The 20,744-nt window shown below is 38.0% G+C and overlaps 1 protein-coding gene across 2 annotated transcripts in view; it reads left to right on the top strand.

Moving 5' to 3' along the window:
• Nucleotides 1-20,744, top strand: part of GRIA3 (glutamate ionotropic receptor AMPA type subunit 3) — a 146,249-nt gene that overhangs the window by 46,175 nt on the left and 79,330 nt on the right. For both annotated transcript variants that reach the window (XM_053990016.1, XM_053990015.1), the window contains exon 4: nucleotides 19,417-19,604. In XM_053990016.1, the coding sequence (XP_053845991.1) occupies nucleotides 19,417-19,604 (188 nt within the window). The remainder of the gene's footprint in view (nucleotides 1-19,416; nucleotides 19,605-20,744) is intronic.

The following is a 20,744-nucleotide window of genomic DNA, read 5'->3' as shown; positions in this document are numbered from 1 at the left end:
GGGTGAATGCATCAAATAAACTAAAATGTTGGATGGAGGTGTGATATAAACAGTGTCTTTCCTCTATTGAAAGTAATTTTCAGTTACATTATGACCTGCTGAGCCACCTAAAATATTTCAGAGTCCATAATTGTCATTCATTTTTACGAAATGCCAGAGTCATATACTACATTGACCTCTATGTGCATTAATTCATCAAAAATTTAATTTGATGAGTTTAAGTCAGAACTGTAGTACGAAATCCTTTCAGTGCAATTTATTTATTTTGCCAGCATTATAAATACATAACACCATCGTAGAGTGGATTCTGTCACGATCTGCCGCTATGACTGAAGATACTGTGTATTTCTAGATCAAAGAGTGCTATTTGCTGCAATATTAGTTCTTACTGGCTTTTTTCCCCCTGCTTTAAAAAGGAGATATGATTTTAGGAGCCAATATTAGTCTACAGTTTGTGTAGTTTAGCACATCTTTTATTAGCAAGATAAGGCTTTATTCTTCTTCAAGGGGAATGATAAAGAAAAATAACAAAAATAAGGATATGAAAAATAAAGAAGCCAGTCTCCTGACATTGTTTGGCTCAGCAAGATCAAGCCTTTCAGCTGACTACACTGGTGTCAGTAATTGCTCTGTAGATAGAATTGCCTATTGCTCAGTAGTGCTGGCATTATCGATCAGCTGGGTTTGTCCATGAACTGACAGTGATAATCTCAAATTAGATCAAGCTTTTATTAAAGGAATAAAATCAAATTATGCCTGACTGTAGACAAATAATAATGAGTTATATAAACACATAATTATTGCAGTACCATTTTTGCAGAGATTTCTTGAAAGTCCCAAAACCTCCTGGGGTTTTTTTTCCTGCCATTTGTTACCCAGTTCTCTGGGCAGGCCTGTGGATTTTTAATGGCTTTGTAACGGTTGCCACAAAGAGGTGGAGAGGTGGGGGTGGGAGTGGAGAGCTGAACTTCTCTTTGAAAGGGGAGGTGTTTGAGGGGGAATACAAGGATGCATAAGTTATTGCAGCCTCAAGGCAGTAGTAATTTATGCACTGACAGTTTGAGTTTCATGCTATGCTATTTTAAAAAGCTTTACAATGAACTGTCTCTGTTACACAAGTGTCTGTGGTGCTTTAAAAGATATTCCACATCATGGAGACAGTTTGAAAGAGAACTTTTGGAACACATTCATCACAATGTTGTAGTTGTCCTGTTTCAGTAAGAAAAGAAGTCATAAGCAAGCAGACTTATTTTCTACATTTTAACATGGATTTGGCTGCCTGAAGTATTTTGCAGGGTTGTCTCATTGCTTATTTGTCTAGTTTTAGATATGTTGATGCAAGTGAAAATTGTATGCATCTCTATTGTGTTATTGTAGTTATTATTGTAGTCATGCTCTCTGGAACCACTTAGCTACACTTTTCAAAGAAAACAACAAAATGGATGTGAATGGCAGACATTTAATAGTGACCCATTTGGTTTTCATGTTTTCCTTATGCTCCAAATCAGAGAAGAATATAACTGCACATAACATATAAGACCAATCAATGCTCCCCTTTTGATGCAACCATATAGTAATATCTCTGTATTAAAGCACCATTTCCTTGTAGGGGAGTATTCAGCTTGGCTGTTTGATTATGAATTCTCAATTATACAGTAGTAATTTTCATTATTTTAACAAATTATCATGAAACTACACATCTGGAGGCATAAATAAAAACAGTAACTTCCACATTTTGAAGTGTATAGAACTACACTGAGCTTTCATTAATAATATAACATATTGAGTGTAAGCAGCTGTAGACCATTACAATTTAGATTTAATTTATGTAATCTCTGGGTTGACCTTCTTCAAAAACTGGCCGCAGTAGGCAATGTAAGCACATCATTGTCTGTCTCATAGTGAATTTTAGATGCCAGCTGCATTCTCATAACATTTTATTGGGTCTCCTATGAAAATTATGGATAAAAAGATAATGTGAGCAATGATGTTATTTGTTGTTAAGTTTTAAGTGTTATTCATTTTGCATAGATATCTTCTTGCTTTATGGGATATTAATTTGCATTTTTCTGCAGATAGTGTTTCTGTGACTTTAGTGACCTCCCTCTGACTCAAAAGCTGGGTTTTGCCAAAATGTTTTTAACATTAAAACTTTTGCTGCAGGGAATTTCAGACTGCTACTGGATGTAACCAAGTGAGATCAGTTGTGTAAAAATCAGCATATGCCTCAGAGCATAGTAAAAGCCATTCATTGCATTTCTTTGAAGTGAAGCTATGCAGACTTGCACAGGTGAAGATTTGACCTAAAGTGTTTAAAAATAATTTCTTTATGTGTCCATTTCAAACAACAGAATTGCAACACAGAAATAAGAACTTGTACAAAACCATTCTTATAAAAGATTTAAAAATCTGCTATTTTTTGATATTCAAATGTGCTCTTTCTTCTAAATCCCAGATAGGTAATCTTTCGTACTCCACATGAATAATGGATGCTATTTAAAATGTTTACTTAAGAACAATGAGTTCACTGTATCAGTAATGAGAAGTTCTGCTGTGGACCACTTTGTAATATTTTGATTGTCATGATTTATACCGCTCTTGAGGTCAGATGGTAGAACTTCACTTAATTACTGTATTTAACCTACAGTCATTACTGAAAGTGGGGAGGGAATACATTTTTGCTTGGTTCTGCAACATCTGTCACAATGGGGATTCTTGAGAACTATTTTAAACAAATAATTGTAGATTATTACAGTGGAGTGGAGGGAAATGGGAGGGCTTCAGTGGACATTTTGCTGGAAAATTGAGAATTAGCTTCAGTTTTATTACTTGAGGTATGTTTATGGGAGTTATAGTAAGAAGAATCATGGCCTCAATTGTCACACAGAGACCGGAGTCTAGGAGCAATAAAAGTGGAAATTGCTGTGTCACAAGGGAAACTGGTTTTCTGTAAACTAATAAAAATGATGTTATAATGATTTCTCTGTGATCCCTCAGGGATTTTTAGGGACATATTTGTTAAAGAAACCTGAAAGCTATTGTATTTCCCTGGTTTTAGGTTTTTTTAATAACTGTCCTGTACAGAATATTCCTTGGTGCAGTGTCTTCTCAAGTTACTATTTGGTCTTTTCTCATTTCCTTTCCAGGAATTTGTACTTTATTCTGTGATAACATTGCACTATGCTCTTCAACATAAGTAAAAAATGTATATTTTCTTTCCTGCCTGACAGAATTAAAGCTTAGAAAGAATAACTTAAAGTCAAGTGGAACCTGAGAAGGAGTGGGAAATGTTGAGTGAAACAGAAATTGCAAAATTCATTTTGGACCAAGCTGAAAAATGTCAGTTTTTCTGCAAGACATCTGGTCCATGCTATTTCAAGCCTAACTTTTAGTTTAATCTTTGTTCAGTTTTGAAAGTAAGCATCATTAACTTTCATTTTGAAAAACATTTTCCTTCCTTTTCTTCAGCCTGAGTTGTAATTTCAGTTTGGCCTGCGTTAATTTATCATTGTGGTCCCTTTCTCTCCTAAAGGTCTGTTCTTCTAATGAATGTAATGTTAATTGAAAAAAATGTCACCAGCTTTGTTACTGAATTAAAGAAGCCATAATTGCTAATGGGAGATTTCCATAAACAGTGAGTGATGTTATGAGCCCACATACCTATGCAGGGTATCAAAAATTTGAGAGTGGCCGCTGACCACACGTTACAGAAGGAAACATGACAACAATAAACATGCTGCTTTTTTTTTTTTTTTAATGAAGAGAAATTTATCAGGACTTTACTTTAGTAATATCCCCATATTATTTAAATATATTATCATATTATTTTGTCCAATTTTACTGAGACTAGGATTACTTGGGTACCTGCCTGTAGTTATCATCCACACTTGGTTTTATTGTATTAATAACTATTTAAAAATAAGTAAGTTAGGATACTGTAAACATATTGTAAATATGTTCCTGTATTAAAATTGGTCAAAAGAAAATCATATATTTAATTATGATTATTTCATTAAATTATGGAATTATTGCCCTTCTGCACTATATAAAATTATTTTAAATTCGTTTATCATTTATAGATGTTTATGAACACCTCCTAAATAAAAAGCGTGAAATTATCATCAATGCATTTTGCTACAGCAAATATAGCAAGTTTTGGTTAGTTGTTCAGGTACAGAGCAAACTTTTCCATGTTTGTTTAGTTTTCTGCTGTCATCTTGTTCCCGTGGTGTTTCCATGCTGTTGTATAGTGATGATCATGTATTATTTTTGTAGATGCCTTAAAAATTGTTGTATTGATGTGAATGAGAGATGCTTTCCCTTTGCCTCAAGTGTTAGTTTGTATTTTTGTTAGGCATTATCAGTAACTTCCCAAAACCATGTCTATTTGTAAGACCTACTCAAGAGGCATGGGTGGTGTGTGTAGGTTCTAGCCAGGCAAAAGAACCACCAGACAATGAGCAGTCAGGTTTGCTTGCTGTCATATTTCTTGCCTGTTACTTTCCAGACAAGCAGTCTAAGTTATATTATTTTTTCTTGCCTCATACAGAAGATGAATGGTACCTGTGGCACTACAGGAGTCAAATGAAGCCACAGTACAAAGTTGCATCTTCTAGTGGTGAGAGTATTTTTGCAGATGGAGTAGATCACCTAGACAAAATGGAGTGTTAAGACTCTTATCTCTTAGTCCTGGTGGCATGTATTGTTCATTCTCACACTAACCCTTACAAATACCAGAATGAAAATCCTATTAAAACTGAGACCTTTTCTGTCATTGTATTCAGTTTTCAAAGCACAAACCCTAAACAGTAATAAATAAGACTCCAAAATCCATTAAACTACATAACAAAAAATTGCCCTGCCAGGAAAGCAAGCTTGTTTTGTATTTCTTGTGGAGAATGGAGAAGTTGATGTCACTACCATCAGCTGTGGCTCTGATAAAGGACTATTGCATGCTATTGTGTTCTACCAGCCAGTTCGACCACAGCGTTAGAAGAAGGCCCTTTCCAGGCCTCTGGTCTTTTTAGATAAGTCAAACCACAAGGTAATCCTTTTTTCTTCTGAAATTAATAGAAATATGTAGTTTAAAAGGAAAGTCTCTGTACATTGGGGTCTTGTTTTCTAATGGTGCCTGGAAGATACTTTATGCATGAACTGTGCTTGTTTCACTAATTGGATTGTTGCATTCAGCTGCTGTGAGTTGCTTTGACAATACCCAGTGGAGCCTCTGCATTTTGTGAGCAAGGGTACAATCATGGTGCATCAGTTTCACCACAACTGTAGCTGTTTTAAAACCATCACATTTGCTGGCCACTCAATAAAGGTCATTCTGTTTGTGACAGAACAAGCCAGCCAGAAAAGCATTACATGGCTTCTGGACAAAAAAAAAAGGGGGGCACCAGAGAAATATTTTATCTTTAAAGATGTCTCCCTTTTTATTTTTTTCCCCTTGGGATTCTATCCAAAGAAATGAAGTGTATTATTCATTTGGCTTTTGGGAGAAAGAATATTTCAAAGAGCTTTTTAGTAATACATCACTGAGGTCAATATGTGTATGTCAGATACAGGTGTTGCAGTTTTATTTACTATGCAGTGCGGAGGGATGCAGTCTGATCCATCAAAGTAAGGAGAAGCTGGCTTCCACCACATTCCACCTGAGTGTGGAACAACTGCTTTAATGTAATCCAGTTGCTGCTGCATCACAGTGTTCATCTCCCACCTTTCTTTGTGCTGTTAATGTTGTTCTGGAACACTTGGGAGAAAAGGCACAATTTTGGTCTTCAAATGCCAAGTGAAAGTTTAAGCCATTCTTTCAAAGACAACTGCTGGTGCAAAACCTCCCTGAGCATTTCAAAGCAATCCCATGGCATTGGAGTGTTAAAGGTGGGTCCAGAAGTGTTTGAAGGTCATGCTCAGTGTTGTTGCTCTGAGAAACTCTGTGAATGACACAGGAACTGAAGCTTCAGTAGGAAGTGAAATCTTTCTTCAGTTGTCAATAATGTATTTTATTTAAGCAGAAAATCCTTGAAGAAAATACAAATAATAGGAAGGAAGAGCTTTCCTGTGCCACACCAGATGTGCAGCTCCATTCAGAATTCCTAGAGGGGTCAGTGGGGGGTATGTCCAGTGTATTAGACTTTTCCATACTGCTTGAATATCATGTCAGTGGCGGTCAATTGGCTGCAAATTGTTCTCTGCAACTTTCTAAAATGTGATAATTTGGATTCAAATTTACCCTTCTCCCTTCTTTGGCCATTATATTTTATATATTTTAAATTTGGAATGGCAAAAGGTCTTTCCTGTCATTCAGGTTTAAATGCTTAGATCTAAACTGACTATTTTTGTAAACTCTTTCTGGAATAATGCACACCAATCTCTTTGGAAATATGGCTGGAACAATTGCAAATGATCTCTGAATTCCCACAAAACTTCCACGTGGCTTTAGCTGAAGCATATTTAGGCTAGTATTAATTATCAGTGTTTTAAAACTCTTGGCAGGGAATGGGCAAGGTCTGGAACATACACGATTTAGGCTCTCTTCCTGCTTCACTCCCAAGGTGTTATAGTTCCAGGATGTAAGAGGGAGAATAAAATACTACTCTATGTGGAAAATGAGGTGGGAGTATTATGTGGAAGGCTGAGGAATTAGGAAGTCAAGTTATTTCTCTTCTGCTGTTCAGGATAGATAATGTGATGAATCCACTCATCTCCAGAGTCCTGGGTACAGGGGGCATTTGGAAGTGTGCTTATGTTCTAGGCTGAAGGTCTGAAGTGGTTTATGCAGGAGTACCTGGGTCACTGATGTAACAGAATCAGTGGAGGTATAGAAGGGATGTGTTTCACTGCATGCCTGTAGGACCATGGTCTCAGCCCTCTGTGTTTCACAGTGCCTTTATTTTGAATCATCCCTCAGTTCCACATAATCCAAAGTGACAGAGGTAAATCAGAGTGGGGAAGTAAATCGAGTAGAAGCCATGAAGTGTAGCAGAGGAGGACAGCAGTGCTATTTCTGAAAGATAGGAGCGAAGACAAGACGACTTCTGTTACAGGAGAGACAAAAGAGATATCCAAAGAATGAGGACAGAGGTGCAAAATGGAGACCTCTTAAAACAGGGACAAAACTTTTGCTGCATTAAAAAGAATAAAAAGAAAAGGAATCAATGAAGTGATGGGCTATGCTCCAAACAGTGAGCAACAATATCTGGCCCTGAGAGCTAAGAACTTAGTTGGAGTTGTTAAACATAGCAATACCGCTGGAATGTGATTCTAGACCTCTTTTACACTATTTTATATAGCACAGTCATAATCCAGTGTTTAAAGAATATACTTTATAAATGTTTGTGCTTTTATTGCCCCCTTTTTTTCAGAAACAATAATAATAGAATTTTTGCTATAAAAAAAAGCTGTTGGCTTGATATTTCACTGCAGGGAGAGTGTTGGTTATTATTGAGTACAGTCAGGGGGGACCAGCTCCCTAGAGTTAGCACAGGCATCATATTTTGAGCCTAGAACATCTGTACATTAATAATTAGTAAGGTTAGATGGAAATTTCTTATTGAAGTCAATTCCATTTGCTTGGAGGCGTGACCGACCTGATTTTAACTTGTATTTCATACCTGCACAGAGATAACAACAGTGGCAGGAAGTGTTAAAGAAATCTTACTTTGTTTACTTGGGGGTAAAAAACAGAAGTAGACAAGAAGTATCACCCTATTGCAGGAGGGCAGTGATGGAATGAGAACCTTTTGGTTTAAAGTATTGATTTGCACAAAACACAACATTTCCACTCTTCATACCAAGGACCTCCATTGTTCTTTGAAATCTTGCTTTCCTTGCATGACTACAGTAATGGTGAACTGGGAGATCAGAACTATCAGTGCTTGGACCTCTAGCTGTGTATGCCAGTTACTGTATATTTTCTCCTTCAGATTAGATAATGCTAAAGTTCTTGCATATTTTAGTTTGCTAACCATTGTAGTTTGCTAACCATGCAATCAGATTTGTGAGGCTTTCTATTCATGGAAGAGTAGTCATGTATCAGTATAATATCACACCAAATGGAATAAAAGAGTTCTTTTGTTTCACTGAATATCAGCTTGAATATTCAAATAACATATAAGTATTTAAAATAATAATAAACACTTGGCAGCATAATTGTGTGTAAAGCCCAACATAATTGGAGTACTGAGCCTGTTTGATCTCAAGGATGTGTTTGCTACAGCTGCCTAATTTTGCACAGCAATTCTGAGGAAACATTAGGAACAATTTAGTTTGAACCTGTGAAAACTGGGGGTATGTGGTTTACATGCAGCCCCTTCCTTGTAACAGTTAATCTACTGCTCTGCAGCCTTGGAGTGGAATTTTCTATCTTCCTTTTCTTCTTCAAGCTAACAATTGATAGTCTGTCTCAGATATTTGAACATCCCATTTAGTCAGACAGTCCTTATCTGTGCACTTGTTGAACATGTTACAGTGAAATAACTAATTAACAGCATATTCTGTAGAGAGTTCTGTGCCACTTTTTAAGCAGGCCACAGAGTACGTATTCTGAGATGCAGATATTCTATTTTGGTAAGTGATTTCCAAAGGCACACAGGACAGGTCTTTCAGAGGTATTTAGGCTTTCAACACTTGGAGAATGACATTGTGAAAAGCACGTCAATGAGAGCTATGTGTGCTCTCATTTAAGGCAGTGGAATGCAGGTTCCTCACCTGCTGAGGTTCATCAGCATCTGCATCTTAATTGCCTTTGAAAACCTGCTCCCACCATCTTACCCAAGTCACTTTTGGAAATGGAAGAGGTATCTGTGAAAATGTTACCTCTGCTGTACTGTGAAGTGAGCCCGTTTCTGAGAATCATAGGCAAAAGTATTAGTTGCTTCAAATTCTCTGGTTATTGCCATTTCTAGATCATTTAACTGAATCTTTTCTATTTACCAAGTACACATGCAAGAACAAGACTTTTTTTCTATGTTTATTTTTAATATAAAACTAAGATGCAATTTTACATGTTCAGTGATTTTACTGTAGCATCATGCATAGATAGGAGTCTGTAGTTCAGCAGCAGTTAACAAAGATCTATGACGTGAATTCATGAAGAATGCATGACCTTTTGCTGATACCATTCTATATTCGTGGTGATCCAGCAGTGTACACTTCCATTATGCTAATTTTTGGACAAATTTTGAGGGCATATGCGTGTCTGTCAAAAGGTTCTTTATATGCAGAACCAGGTTTTGCTCAAGGTAAAGTAAGGTTGAATTGCTGCTGAAGTTGCCTCTGAAGTCATATGTTACCCAAGTCCAGTTTCTCTGTGAAGCCTGTCATACTGATACTTCTAATCATCAGTTTTCAGAGCAGTAAATTAGAAAAAATCCACCCATGCCTAAGCAACATTACCTTTTTTTTCTTATTTTTTTAAGTATCTTGTGCTATAGAAAAGTCTGGATTTGAAGCCCAGACCTTGCTGATTTGTGGGGCCAGCTCCAAGAATGCCTCTCTGCTTCCTTCCCCAACTGAGCACATGGAAACTTGAAGAGATGAAGCCAGAGCTAAATGTTTGAATCACATCCCTGTTCTGTTTAGTGAATTGTTATGCTGAAATGTTTGCACATTTCTGTATAATCCAGCCTAATGTTTCATGTGAGCTGCCTTCCTGAGCTATACTGGGAACAGCATGTGCTGTAACTGAACAGAGATCTGAAACACATCTGGGGTATCTTCCCCACCTGAGCTTACTGTCTCCAACCCCTGTATTTAGAAGGTGCAAAATAAAACATAACAGACAAAACATATTCTGTGTGTTAGGAGAGAAGGGATATCTGATGCTAAATGTCTGATTTTTGGTGCAATGAAAAAGACATCTAATAGCCAAATGATGTTACAAGGTTGAATAATAAAAGCAAGGCATTTTTTTCCCCTTTAGTGTCTTTCTTGGATAGCAGGTGAAGCCAAGGGATTTCCTGACTGGGAGGCAGTGGGAAGTCTCTAATCTGCAGGTTACATGAGCCTGTTGTGTGTCACCATCCTGCAGAATAAACCAGGTTATTTTTGAGACACAGAGCATTATGCTGCAAGAAAGGGAGTTAGGTCACTGATACAGAGCACTGAGCTTATTCTGGGTGAAATGTTCTGGAAGGTAATTTGTTACCCCCAAGCTTTTTGCTGGTCAGGTGTTGCCTATTGATGCCATGTGAATTCTCCAGTAACTTTGTAAATTGTCATCCTGTGGTGTCACTACAGGAAGAATCAGTATAAAGCAGATCAGGTCATACATTCACTGCTCTGGTCAATGCAGGTGAACTATATTTCTATGTTCAAGCTCAATTCAGACCAAATCTGTATTACTAAGTAATTAGCAGGTATACAGACTGATTTAGAATTAATATGAGGCCTTGTAGTTAACAAACACATAATTGTTATGAAGAGAAATATGCTGAAAAAATATAGGAAATAGTGATATCTATAAAAGCTCCATATTGCCAGCTATTAGCAAAAACGAGGCAGAAATAGCCAGTTGAGTGGCAAAAATGAAACACATATGCAGACTGTGAATATGGATCCATAAATTATCATTTATATTACCATAAAAACTCATTTAAATTTCAGAATACTTTTAAGCTCAGTAGTCACCCTTTGATTGCTTTTTTTTTTTTTTTTTTTTTTTTTGTGTGTGTGTTCAGAATAAATAAAAGGAAATTAACTTATGGGTTGAGATATGAAACACATTCCAGCTGCAAGGGCAATTAAAATGCTGGCTACTAAAGGGTGAGATGTTGATGAGGAAAGACTTTGAAAGGCTGATAGCATCTGTTAATGAAAATTCTCAAAGGCATAAGATCTGTTTGCTCAGGTAGTTTGAAAACTGAAAGTGTAGATAAAGGTTAGGAATTGGAATAAATATTTTTCTAACACAATTGACTGAAGGTCAGATAGAAAAAATAACTTTGCTATGTCTGAGGACAATTCAACTAGCATTATTTTTTTCCAAGACATTTATCTGAGGTGAATCCAGGGTTTCTCGTGATGAATACATATTTCAATTCATAGTCTGATTACCATAATCTCCTGTGATTGTTTCTTCAAAGGACCAATATTTATCACTTTTTAGACTTAGCAGTTCCAAACATGTTTTTAAGAGAAGGCAGACAGCAATACTCCTGCACACTCATGCTAAAAACCCTAATGTATTGTGATAAAGAGTTAACTTGCGTTACCAATATATTGAAGTTTACAGCATACTTTGAAATTATCTTTATCACTCTTGAATACATGAAGCCAAGTTTTAGGTATTTTCAAAATCCTATGCTGTTGATAAGTTTCCTTTTTTCAGAACATCTACTGCCTTTAACAGAATAAAGGCAGTGATTCTCTCTTTTGGCTAAAAAAGTTATTTAAGCTTAAAAATAATTAATTTTTATTTCCTTTCTCAGATGGCCATTCCACACAATACTTTCCTTTTTAACTTTATCTGTAATTGTATCACAGTTATGCAACTTTACCTGGAATAATAAATAATGGCTTCCATCAGTATCCCAGCTCACTGGCATATTGTAGCTATTCAGCTTGCTCTAGTGAACAAGAGAAAAATGTATTCTGAAATACCATAGGGATGGAACATGGCTTTACATGGAATGTAAAGACAGATTGTCTTTTCTAGACTGATAATTGTTAACTCTGTGATTCCTAATTAGAATCATTTCTTTCTGAGATAAATATGTAAACACAGTTAGGTCTGTACTTTTAACATGCAATAAATCAACCTCCTCGGTTGAGTGTTATTCAACACATTGGGATTTTTGTTCTGGTTTAGTTTTTCAATTGCAAGTAGAAGTTGTTAGTGATCTCTGATGATGATGCTTTACACATCTTTGTTCTTTTATGTGTTTTCTTCTGTTGATTTCCATGCATGTTTCAAACACAGAAAAATTACACGGCATCTCTCTCCTGATTAGAGAGAGAATACAAGAGACTGTCATCCATACGTGCCTGAAGTTAAGGACAGATGAAGTCCACTTAGGCCTCATTATGGTCAGCTCACTGTGTCTGATGTCAGGAGGATTATGGCTGAGATACTTTCTATCCATAGTGACTAGATCTGGGTTTTTTTAGTAACCTATGCACAGTGATAATGAAAAAAAACCAAAAAAACCCATCTCTGGTGAGTCTGAAGGAAATGGTTGGTAATATCTGCGTATCTTGGTTTCTTGGAAAGAAACGTCTGACCTGATTATATCATGTGAATGCTTTTCAGCTGAAGGCTGGTCTGTTGCAAGCAGCAAGGCTTCTTGCTTGCTCCATGCAAGAGGCAGTAAGTGAGGCTGCAAAATCATGGTTGTGAGCTAGAAGAGCTCAAAGGTGAAGAACACAAGGGAAGGTGTCTAGAGAAAGCTGCACCTTGGCAAGGCTGTGATATTGTACTAAAGTTATGGTGTTAGCTTCCTGATACCAGTAAGATGCAAGATACTCAACAAATGGTTTATTCTGGATTTGCTGATGGCGCTTGGAGCATGTCCTTGCTGGAGAATTCAGGGCACTCAGGGAAATTGGTGTCAGTGATAAATACCATAGGAATTTAACTCACAGATTTGTATCTCACTGCGTATGTAACAGCACCATGCTTACTGCCTAGGTTTAGGGTTTGGGCTCTGCTGAACAGACAAAGCCCTGGACTCTGTAGAGCTTCAGCCATTTTAATTTGTTTTTGTTTTTGTTTTTGTTTTGTTTTTGTTTTTGTTTTTTTTTTTTTTTGTTATTCAGATATTCTAAAGTTTGGAAGTTAATTACTTTTAATGCTAATGTAGTTTTACAATTTATGCTTTGCATGTAAAAAGTTTTCTCTTTGGGAGAGCTCTCCACTACTCCTAGGCCAATGTCTCCCAGATCTCAGCACTGTCTGATGACAGAGTGCCCTCACAACTCTGGTAGCATCAGTATCAGTTTCATCAGCATCAGTACAGAGGATACCTTACTGCCCATATCACTGGACAGCACAATGCTCTTCACCTTCTGTTACTTCTCAAAATTTATTATTCTTTTTTCTGATTTTCAGTGCTAATTCTGCTTTCCCTACACAATTGTTTACCTGTTACATTTTCCTCGAGTGGAATCTACTCTGGTTTTGATGTGGTTCCATCTTGTCTGTTCTGTTACCAATCTGTACCCAGAAGCTGTCCACTCAATTATTATTCCTTTGAAAATTATTTAAATAAAGATTTGCATAGCAAAGCTAAAACTAGAACACTGCTCTTTTGATAAGCTTTGGATCATATCCTTGTACTGAGGTATCCCTATCTGTCCTACACCAGCAGGTTTGCCCACAACATTGTGAAAGTCATATGAATAAGTTCCCCTGTGGAAGAGACAGCATTGCTTACAGAATCTTTTTGCCTTGTCCTTGGTTATTGAACTCTTTGATCCCTTACTACATTGCTCTCATTTTACACTGGCACAGCTTCATTCAAAAGCAGCGTAGTTGCACTGACCTAAAACTTGAGTAAAATGAGAGGCGAGTTAGATGTAAGGTTGTTATGAAAGAATAGATCAAGGTGAAATGGATTCAGAAAGAGCCATTTAGGGGGAAAAACAGGTATTTTACTTGTATTCAGCAGCTCTGAATTTCTGCAGTTTTAGCTGTATCCCATCCCTAACAAATACGAACCAGATGGTTCCTGTAAATTCTTCTCTAGAGTCAGGCAAGTTCACATTCACTCAACCAAGCTGTCATACTTATTTGTGTATATTTCTATGTTTATGGATGACAGGTTGCAGTATTGTAGTGTATGTGAAGTGGTTTACAGAACAGAAAAAGCAGAAATTAAAAAAAAAAAAAGTCATTAGAATGTGTTTGCTACTTGGTCTAGAAGGTTGTCTGCTACCAGAGTAGTGGAGTGTAACATTTCATGTGTTGGTTACCAGCTAAAAGTGATCAGGTCAAAGCCAGATTGTCGTCGCGTGGCGTCCCAAAGGGGTAATAATTAGCATTGACTCCATGACTCAGAAGGCTGATCAATCACTTTATTAATATTCTATACTTATTAAGAAACCCATCACCCTTACAGACAGTCACGATTCAGGTGGACCCAATTGGTCCTTGAATCCAAACGCCATCACCACTGGCCAATTAAGAAACCACCTTTTGGTAAACAAATCCCATAACACATTCCACATGTTCACAACAACAGGTGCAGCAAGTGAAGATAAGAATTGTTTCTCATTCTTTTCTCTGATCTTCTCACAGCCTTCCAAGACAATACCTGGGAAAGTTGTGCGTTGCTCTCTGTGGCCAGGGAGCTGCTGCCACACCAGATGGATTTTACTTATTCTTCTTTATTTAATAATTTGAACGTAACTGTGTTAGACTGAAAGAACTTTCCAGGGTCATCATCATTTGCTGAATTGCTTCCTGGTGACTCATTCAGTAACTTGTTCCTTACTTCTTCCCCTACTTATGAAGTTGTTAAGCAAACCTGGGTTATGCAAAGCATACTTGCCCCACAGACATGTTGGGATTTTGAATGATGGGGAATTTTGGGGTTGACTAGGTTTTGTTTTTTAACTCGTGTCTTAACATGTTGATCTGTTTGCTTTCAAATTAGTGTTAGGTTCAGTGCCAAACACACAGAATATCCAAGTATATCTCAACTTAACAACCTCTGGTGCACTTGAAGTGTAAGCTGGCATCATAGAAATTGTATTTGTCATGGGGGATCACTTGCCTGGGTGGTCTCCTTTTTGGTGACTTCATTGTGCCTTTGACAAACACAGCTCAACGCTTAAATCCCTGAAGGTCACTCATGGGCTGGAAGTGTAGATTTCTGTATCATGTCCCAGATACATAGTTCAAAACACAAGTATTCAGATCAGAGCCGATGTTCATTCAGGTGGCACAAGCATGCTGCATGTCAAGAAAATACACCCTGCATAGATCATTGGTACTCAGAAAGGCAAAAGGAAGAGCAAGTGCTCTTCCATTTCTGTAGGAGGCTAAAGGTCCAAGGTCTTAGCAAGAACATTCAGGACAAGAGATTTACATAAGTGGTAACTTTTTTCAGTAAGTGCTTTGGTGCCAACTGCAAGGGCTCATGTGATACTACAGATGTTCCAGTGTGATCGTTTAGTCATGTCACATTAATGATTGCTGTTATTTAAACAAGAGTAAGTTCAGTGATGTAGCACATAGAATTTCATATGGCTGAGCAAACTGCTGACATGAATTTTGCCTATGTGGATGTAGGAGAAGTTTTGTGAGCTTTCAGAGATGCAAAATAGTGAAATGTCCTCTTCACTTCTGTTGATAGGGTCAGTGGAGAGATGCTTTTATCAAAGGAATAATCAGAAAGACTGAGGCACAGACTTTACTTCCCTGGCAAAAGTAGCAAGATACTGGCTGAATTTGTTTCTTAGTCCAGTTCAGGGAGGACTGGCCAGAATGTAATTCCATCTGTGTTGCTTAAAGTACAGAGATAGCAATGAAATAAATAAGATTTTCACTGCTTTACAAGAAATTTATTTAGAATGTTTTCCTTCTTTGCAAGCTTCAGTCTGCAAAACTCAAAATACTTGCTTCAGCTCACTGAGAGGCAAGCTGGACATTTGTTTGGTTCTAGTTTTATTACTGTATTTACCTTCAGCCCAATCATTTTGCAGGCTGTTTAGATGAGGGCTAGCTATTTACATTCATCAATATTTTAAAAATAAGCCAGACAATGGCATATTTGAATGTTAAGGCCAGGATTATCTAAGCTTTTAGTGATGCAGATCAGATTGACCTGTGAGATTGCACTCAGAGATGACAGGAGCAACCTGTGTGTTATGTGACCTGGCAAGTATGGCTACAGCCATCACATGACAAGACTATTCTTAAATCTGTAATGCCAACCTGTTAATAACGTAGTGCAGAGAAGGGATGTGGTGCCTTCAGATGAACTAAACTCAGAAACGGTGCTGCCAGAAAAATGCCTGCCTTTCATCCTACTATTTTTCACGTCCAAGGTATAACTAAAAAAAAAAAGAGGTAGAAAGATCAGATTAGAGTCTAAATACATTTTTCTTGTGGTTTTTATTGGTATTAATCACTACAGAATGAGCAGCCACTGAATTTTGGTGATGATATTATGGTCCCCGTTTTAAGATAATCTCAAGTTTTTCTTGCCTTAACTAATATTTTTTGGCTGTCTTGACAGAAGTAGTATGAACTGGCAACAGTATTGGTGAAATCTGTTCCTGCATGACTTCTCCACAGACCTGTGGTGAATTATCAGTTCTTTAGCGTTTTGAAGTAAATGTGATGCACACCAGGCAAAGACTTTGGACCGGAGATGGTTGCCATGGCTGGCTGTTGCCTTCTCCTTTAGGGGGAACAAGATGAGAGGTACCTGTAAGAGTTCTGCACCTCCAGGGTGTTTAAGGGTGAGCATTCCTTGAGGAGCTTTCACAGGTGTGTGTCCTGAGGGCAGGGTGTGGACAAGCACCATGTGCAGGCCTGGTCACTGACAGTGCACACAACACAGGAAATTATTTCCCTGTTTATTACCCAGGCAGTGCTCCCAAAATGGCACAGCTTGCATTGTTATGCTAAAGAGAAAGAAAAGTTCACATTTCAAGATAAAACGGTCCTTTTAGTTAAACAATCATACTGCTTATGTAACAGCTCTTTTAATGGTAGAGTACAGCTGGAGCCTGGAACATGTTGTTTACAGAAATACCATGTAATGGGTAACAATGTAAAATGCAGTAAATGGCATTAGACGTGGGGAGAGACCTGAGCCTGGAACACTGAGGATGCAGGTGCCACCTTCCTGAGAACAGGAGGTTTGAACCAAGCTTTGGTAAACTGGGAGAATGGGTTCTGTAAAGGTCATCAGAGGACTGGTGTAATGAGCTGCTGCAGGAAGGGCAAATGGTTCTTCTCAAAGCAAGGATGGGAGAGGGCCCAAGAGAGTGGAGCTGCCTCAGCACAGACGGTGTCCATAGGGAGGATTTCAAGCACTGGCAAGGGTAGAGGGGACCATGATGGTGAAGATTTGATGTGACAAGGAGAAAGAGGAGGCAGAGAAGACAGGAATTACAAAGCTCTGGAACTTTTCTGTCTTTGTTTACTGTAATTGTATTTTTGTGTATAGGAGAAAGGCTGCTGAGTAATCTTGCTCTTCTCTTTCTTGAAATGGTAACCACTGACTAATACACATGCACACAAAAATACACATATACTCACACCCACACAAACATGCAATTGCACAAAATTAGGAAAATTGCCCAACTTTCTTCTGAGATATTCAAGGTTTGACAAAGTAAATTCTGACTCAGTGTTAGCTGAAACTGGGATGCAATGGCATCTTCACTCCAGCATATTCATTTTCCTTCTTTCCTTGAGATAATTCATGAGCTTTGTATGTGTCATTACCAAAAAATGGAGCTACAGATATGTTTGAAGTGTCAGTTTTTCATAATATTTTGAACTAATTTGTTCAATCTGGAGTAAAAAACCTGGACTTACAGACAGTTGTTGTTTACAACAAGCTCAAGGTTCATACTTACATGTTATATGAATGATGAAATGAAGTTGTAAATATTTATTACTGAGTGGAATAATGTATTTTCAAAAGCACATCTTTGTATACAAAGCATTTGTAAATCCCCATTAGTGGTATTTATGTTTCCACATAAAAATTCCTCATTTGCAGCCAACTAAGTATCTTAGGCTTAGATCTTCCTGCTACATGTAATGCAATCACAATGCTGTCACAGACATCACAACCATTTTTGTAAAATATGATGTTAAGGAAGACTGGGTTCATTGTACTATACATATGTAAATGCCTCTCTTTCAGTAGTCTCAGAGGAAAGAAGATGCCAGAAAGAATTCTCAACCAGTGTACATATTAATTGTCACCACCTTTCATGGGATAGTAAAGTGCATTCATACAAAGAAAAGCATTAGGGATCAAGGAGGCTGTACAGGGAAAGTGAGGGCATTTGAGTGAGACCTAAGGAAGTCACACAGTAAATTATGATAATCTAATTGTAAACCAGAAAATCATTCTTCCTTTGTTTGTGCAATGAGGTAACAGTGCAGCTCCTCTGGCTTCAGACAGCCACTACAAATTTAGAGCAGGCTGTGGAAGATCAGGCTGCAGCACAAGTTCTTTGTTATCGTTGTACCTCTACAAGGATGTCTGAGTTCAGAACAGCTATTGGTGTAATTTGCAGCAGTGAACGTGTTGTTCCTCTGTAGCTCAAACTCCTTTCAGTTTCAGAGAACTGGTTGTTACAGAGCACGATTAAGTGGTTGTTGATCCTGTATGTTTATGTGGTTGTGTGTAAGCTTTTCAAATCTGGCTGTGGATAAGAAATCCACAGTATGACTAAATAATTGGACTGAAAGTTTTGCAAATAAATTATCTGGACAGAAACAGCACTCATATGGATATGCTTCAGTACAATAAAACTCTACTGGAAACCACTGGGTGTGCTTGGAGTAGATGACCTCTGTCTTTGATTGGCATCTGCTCAGAATTGAAACAATTAGAACTATGCACAAAATTAAATTTTCTGAATGAAAATAGGTTCCCCACTACATACTAAAATAAAGGGATGCAAATAAATATCTGATGATTCCTACATAAGCATGACTTGACAGAGATTCTGTCTTTAGTTCCACCACTTTTCACTTAGGGACTTGACTTGGGTTTTGCCTTTTGCCGAGGCACGGCTGCTCACAAGAAATTGAAATGCTGCTTGCCTCTGTAATTTCCCACTGTGTAGTCCTTGGTCGTTCTGTGCTGCTTCTCTCCTGTGTTGAGGATGCTAACTGAGTTGATATTACCTTAATGAACACATTGAAAGTGTGGTTAATGCTGCTAGACTCCGTATTTAAAAACATTTTTTGAAACCAGAGTGAGTATCAGTAAAGTACTCTCCTGTGGCTGTGGCTCCAATGACCGGTACAATGACTTAATTGACATTCTTGTGCAGTGCTTGGATCCCTGCCAGTTAATGACCCATTGCTGCAGTCTGCACAGGCAAATCACCCCTTTTGTCCCGCTCCTCAGGCTGATGGACCTCTGCCCGAGTAATGGCTGCAGGCTCCTATTCTCAGCTGGCACAGACCCCAGCATGACCATAAACATCCCTGAAAAGATCATAATATGGTATATTGGACAGATTCTGATATGCCTTGCAGTGATACGCCACCAAGACGTTCTGCTGAAGACAGTGACTTTGCCAGTGGCATAGCTGAAAGCAGAAACTGGTCCCTATGTTGTTGTTTTCTCAAGCAGTGAAGCACTTGCAGGGTCTCAGCTAGTTTGTGTCCCTTTAGATGATACAAGTTTTTGTGAACCCTTTGTCAAACATTCAAAATAGCTTTTATTTTTTTTCTGCTTTTAAATGGTTGTATTGTCTCTTCCCCCACAGGATTTTCCATTCTTCAGGCAATTATGGAAGCAGCAGTACAGAACAACTGGCAAGTGACAGCCAGATCTGTAGGAAGCATAAAAGATGTTCAAGAGTTCAGAAGAATTATAGAGGAGATGGACAGACGACAAGAAAAAAGATACTTAATTGACTGTGAAGTAGACAGAATCAACACCATTTTGGAACAGGTATCTACTTTCCAGTAATTGTGATCTCTCTGTGACAGGCATCATCAATATTTCCAGAACTGGTTATTTCTAAAGATTATTAAGTATCCTTTGTGATGTGAGTCCCAACAACTGACCAGTTACCTAGTAAAATGAAAATGCCACAGTGGTGCTCATAGTGGCAGCACTTACATGTAACCTACCAGGAAACATCACTGTGATATTTTTTTTTCACAAATGTTAATCATGAATAATTTTTAAGTAGATAAGGAACCTAGAACCTCAGCTGCCAGAGTAATATTACTGGAATCAAGGCTGCTTGTAAGGATTGCAAGGCAAGTGCAATTTTTTAAGTGGAACACGAAACAAGAAATAAAAAGCCAGTGAAGTATCACAGAATCATCTTAAAGAATTCCCAGAATGAAATCTTGCTAATGAAAAATTCAGCTGATAGTCCAAATGATTCATTAGTACATTTTGGTACATAAAGTCCTCCCCTCTGCACAGCCAGTGCTGTTGGCAGGCTTAAATTGTGGGTGATGGAGTCCAAGCACCTTTGTGGGGCAAGATGCATCTGGAGTGACTGTTTTGCTCTTGCATGGCTTTCCCAGTGATTGCTTTGCCCCAGAGGAATGGCCATACCCTCTGGCCATCCCAGGGTGCTGCCCACTCTGCCCGTGTCTCTGGCTGTGCTGTGCAATGTGCTTGAAGAGGGGTAGTAACAGGTACAAATTGTCAGAAGCAGACACAGGACAGTTCCCTGCTGCCTGGGCTCACAGTAAAGCTGATGCTGGTGTGGCACCAAATCCTTGGTTAGTCACAGGCATGTGGGAATTCACTTGCATTAAGACTGAAAAACCCTGTAATTACTGCCACTTTGTAAATTTAACTGTGGGTTCATAGTATGGAATAGATCAATAACATTTAAATTTCATGAAGCATTAGCATATCTCTTGAAAATCTTGTATTGTAAACTACCAACAAACTGACCCCACTGCCATAAACCCTGGGAAACATGAAAAATATATTCACTGCGTTCCTTCTCAAAATATTCAGTTCCTGTCAGGCCTTGAGGTGTATCACTGAGGGTCAGTCTGTGGGGACAGCCAGGTGCCATAGCTGCTACTTCCAGAGAGCAAGGAAAGAGGTGCTCAAGAGAAA

This window comes from Vidua macroura, chromosome 14 (genome assembly GCF_024509145.1).
Source record: "Vidua macroura isolate BioBank_ID:100142 chromosome 14, ASM2450914v1, whole genome shotgun sequence".
Lineage (NCBI taxonomy): Eukaryota > Metazoa > Chordata > Aves > Passeriformes > Viduidae > Vidua > Vidua macroura.
The sequence above is the reverse complement of the archived record's forward strand: the minus strand, read 5'-3'. Positions and strand labels throughout refer to the sequence as shown.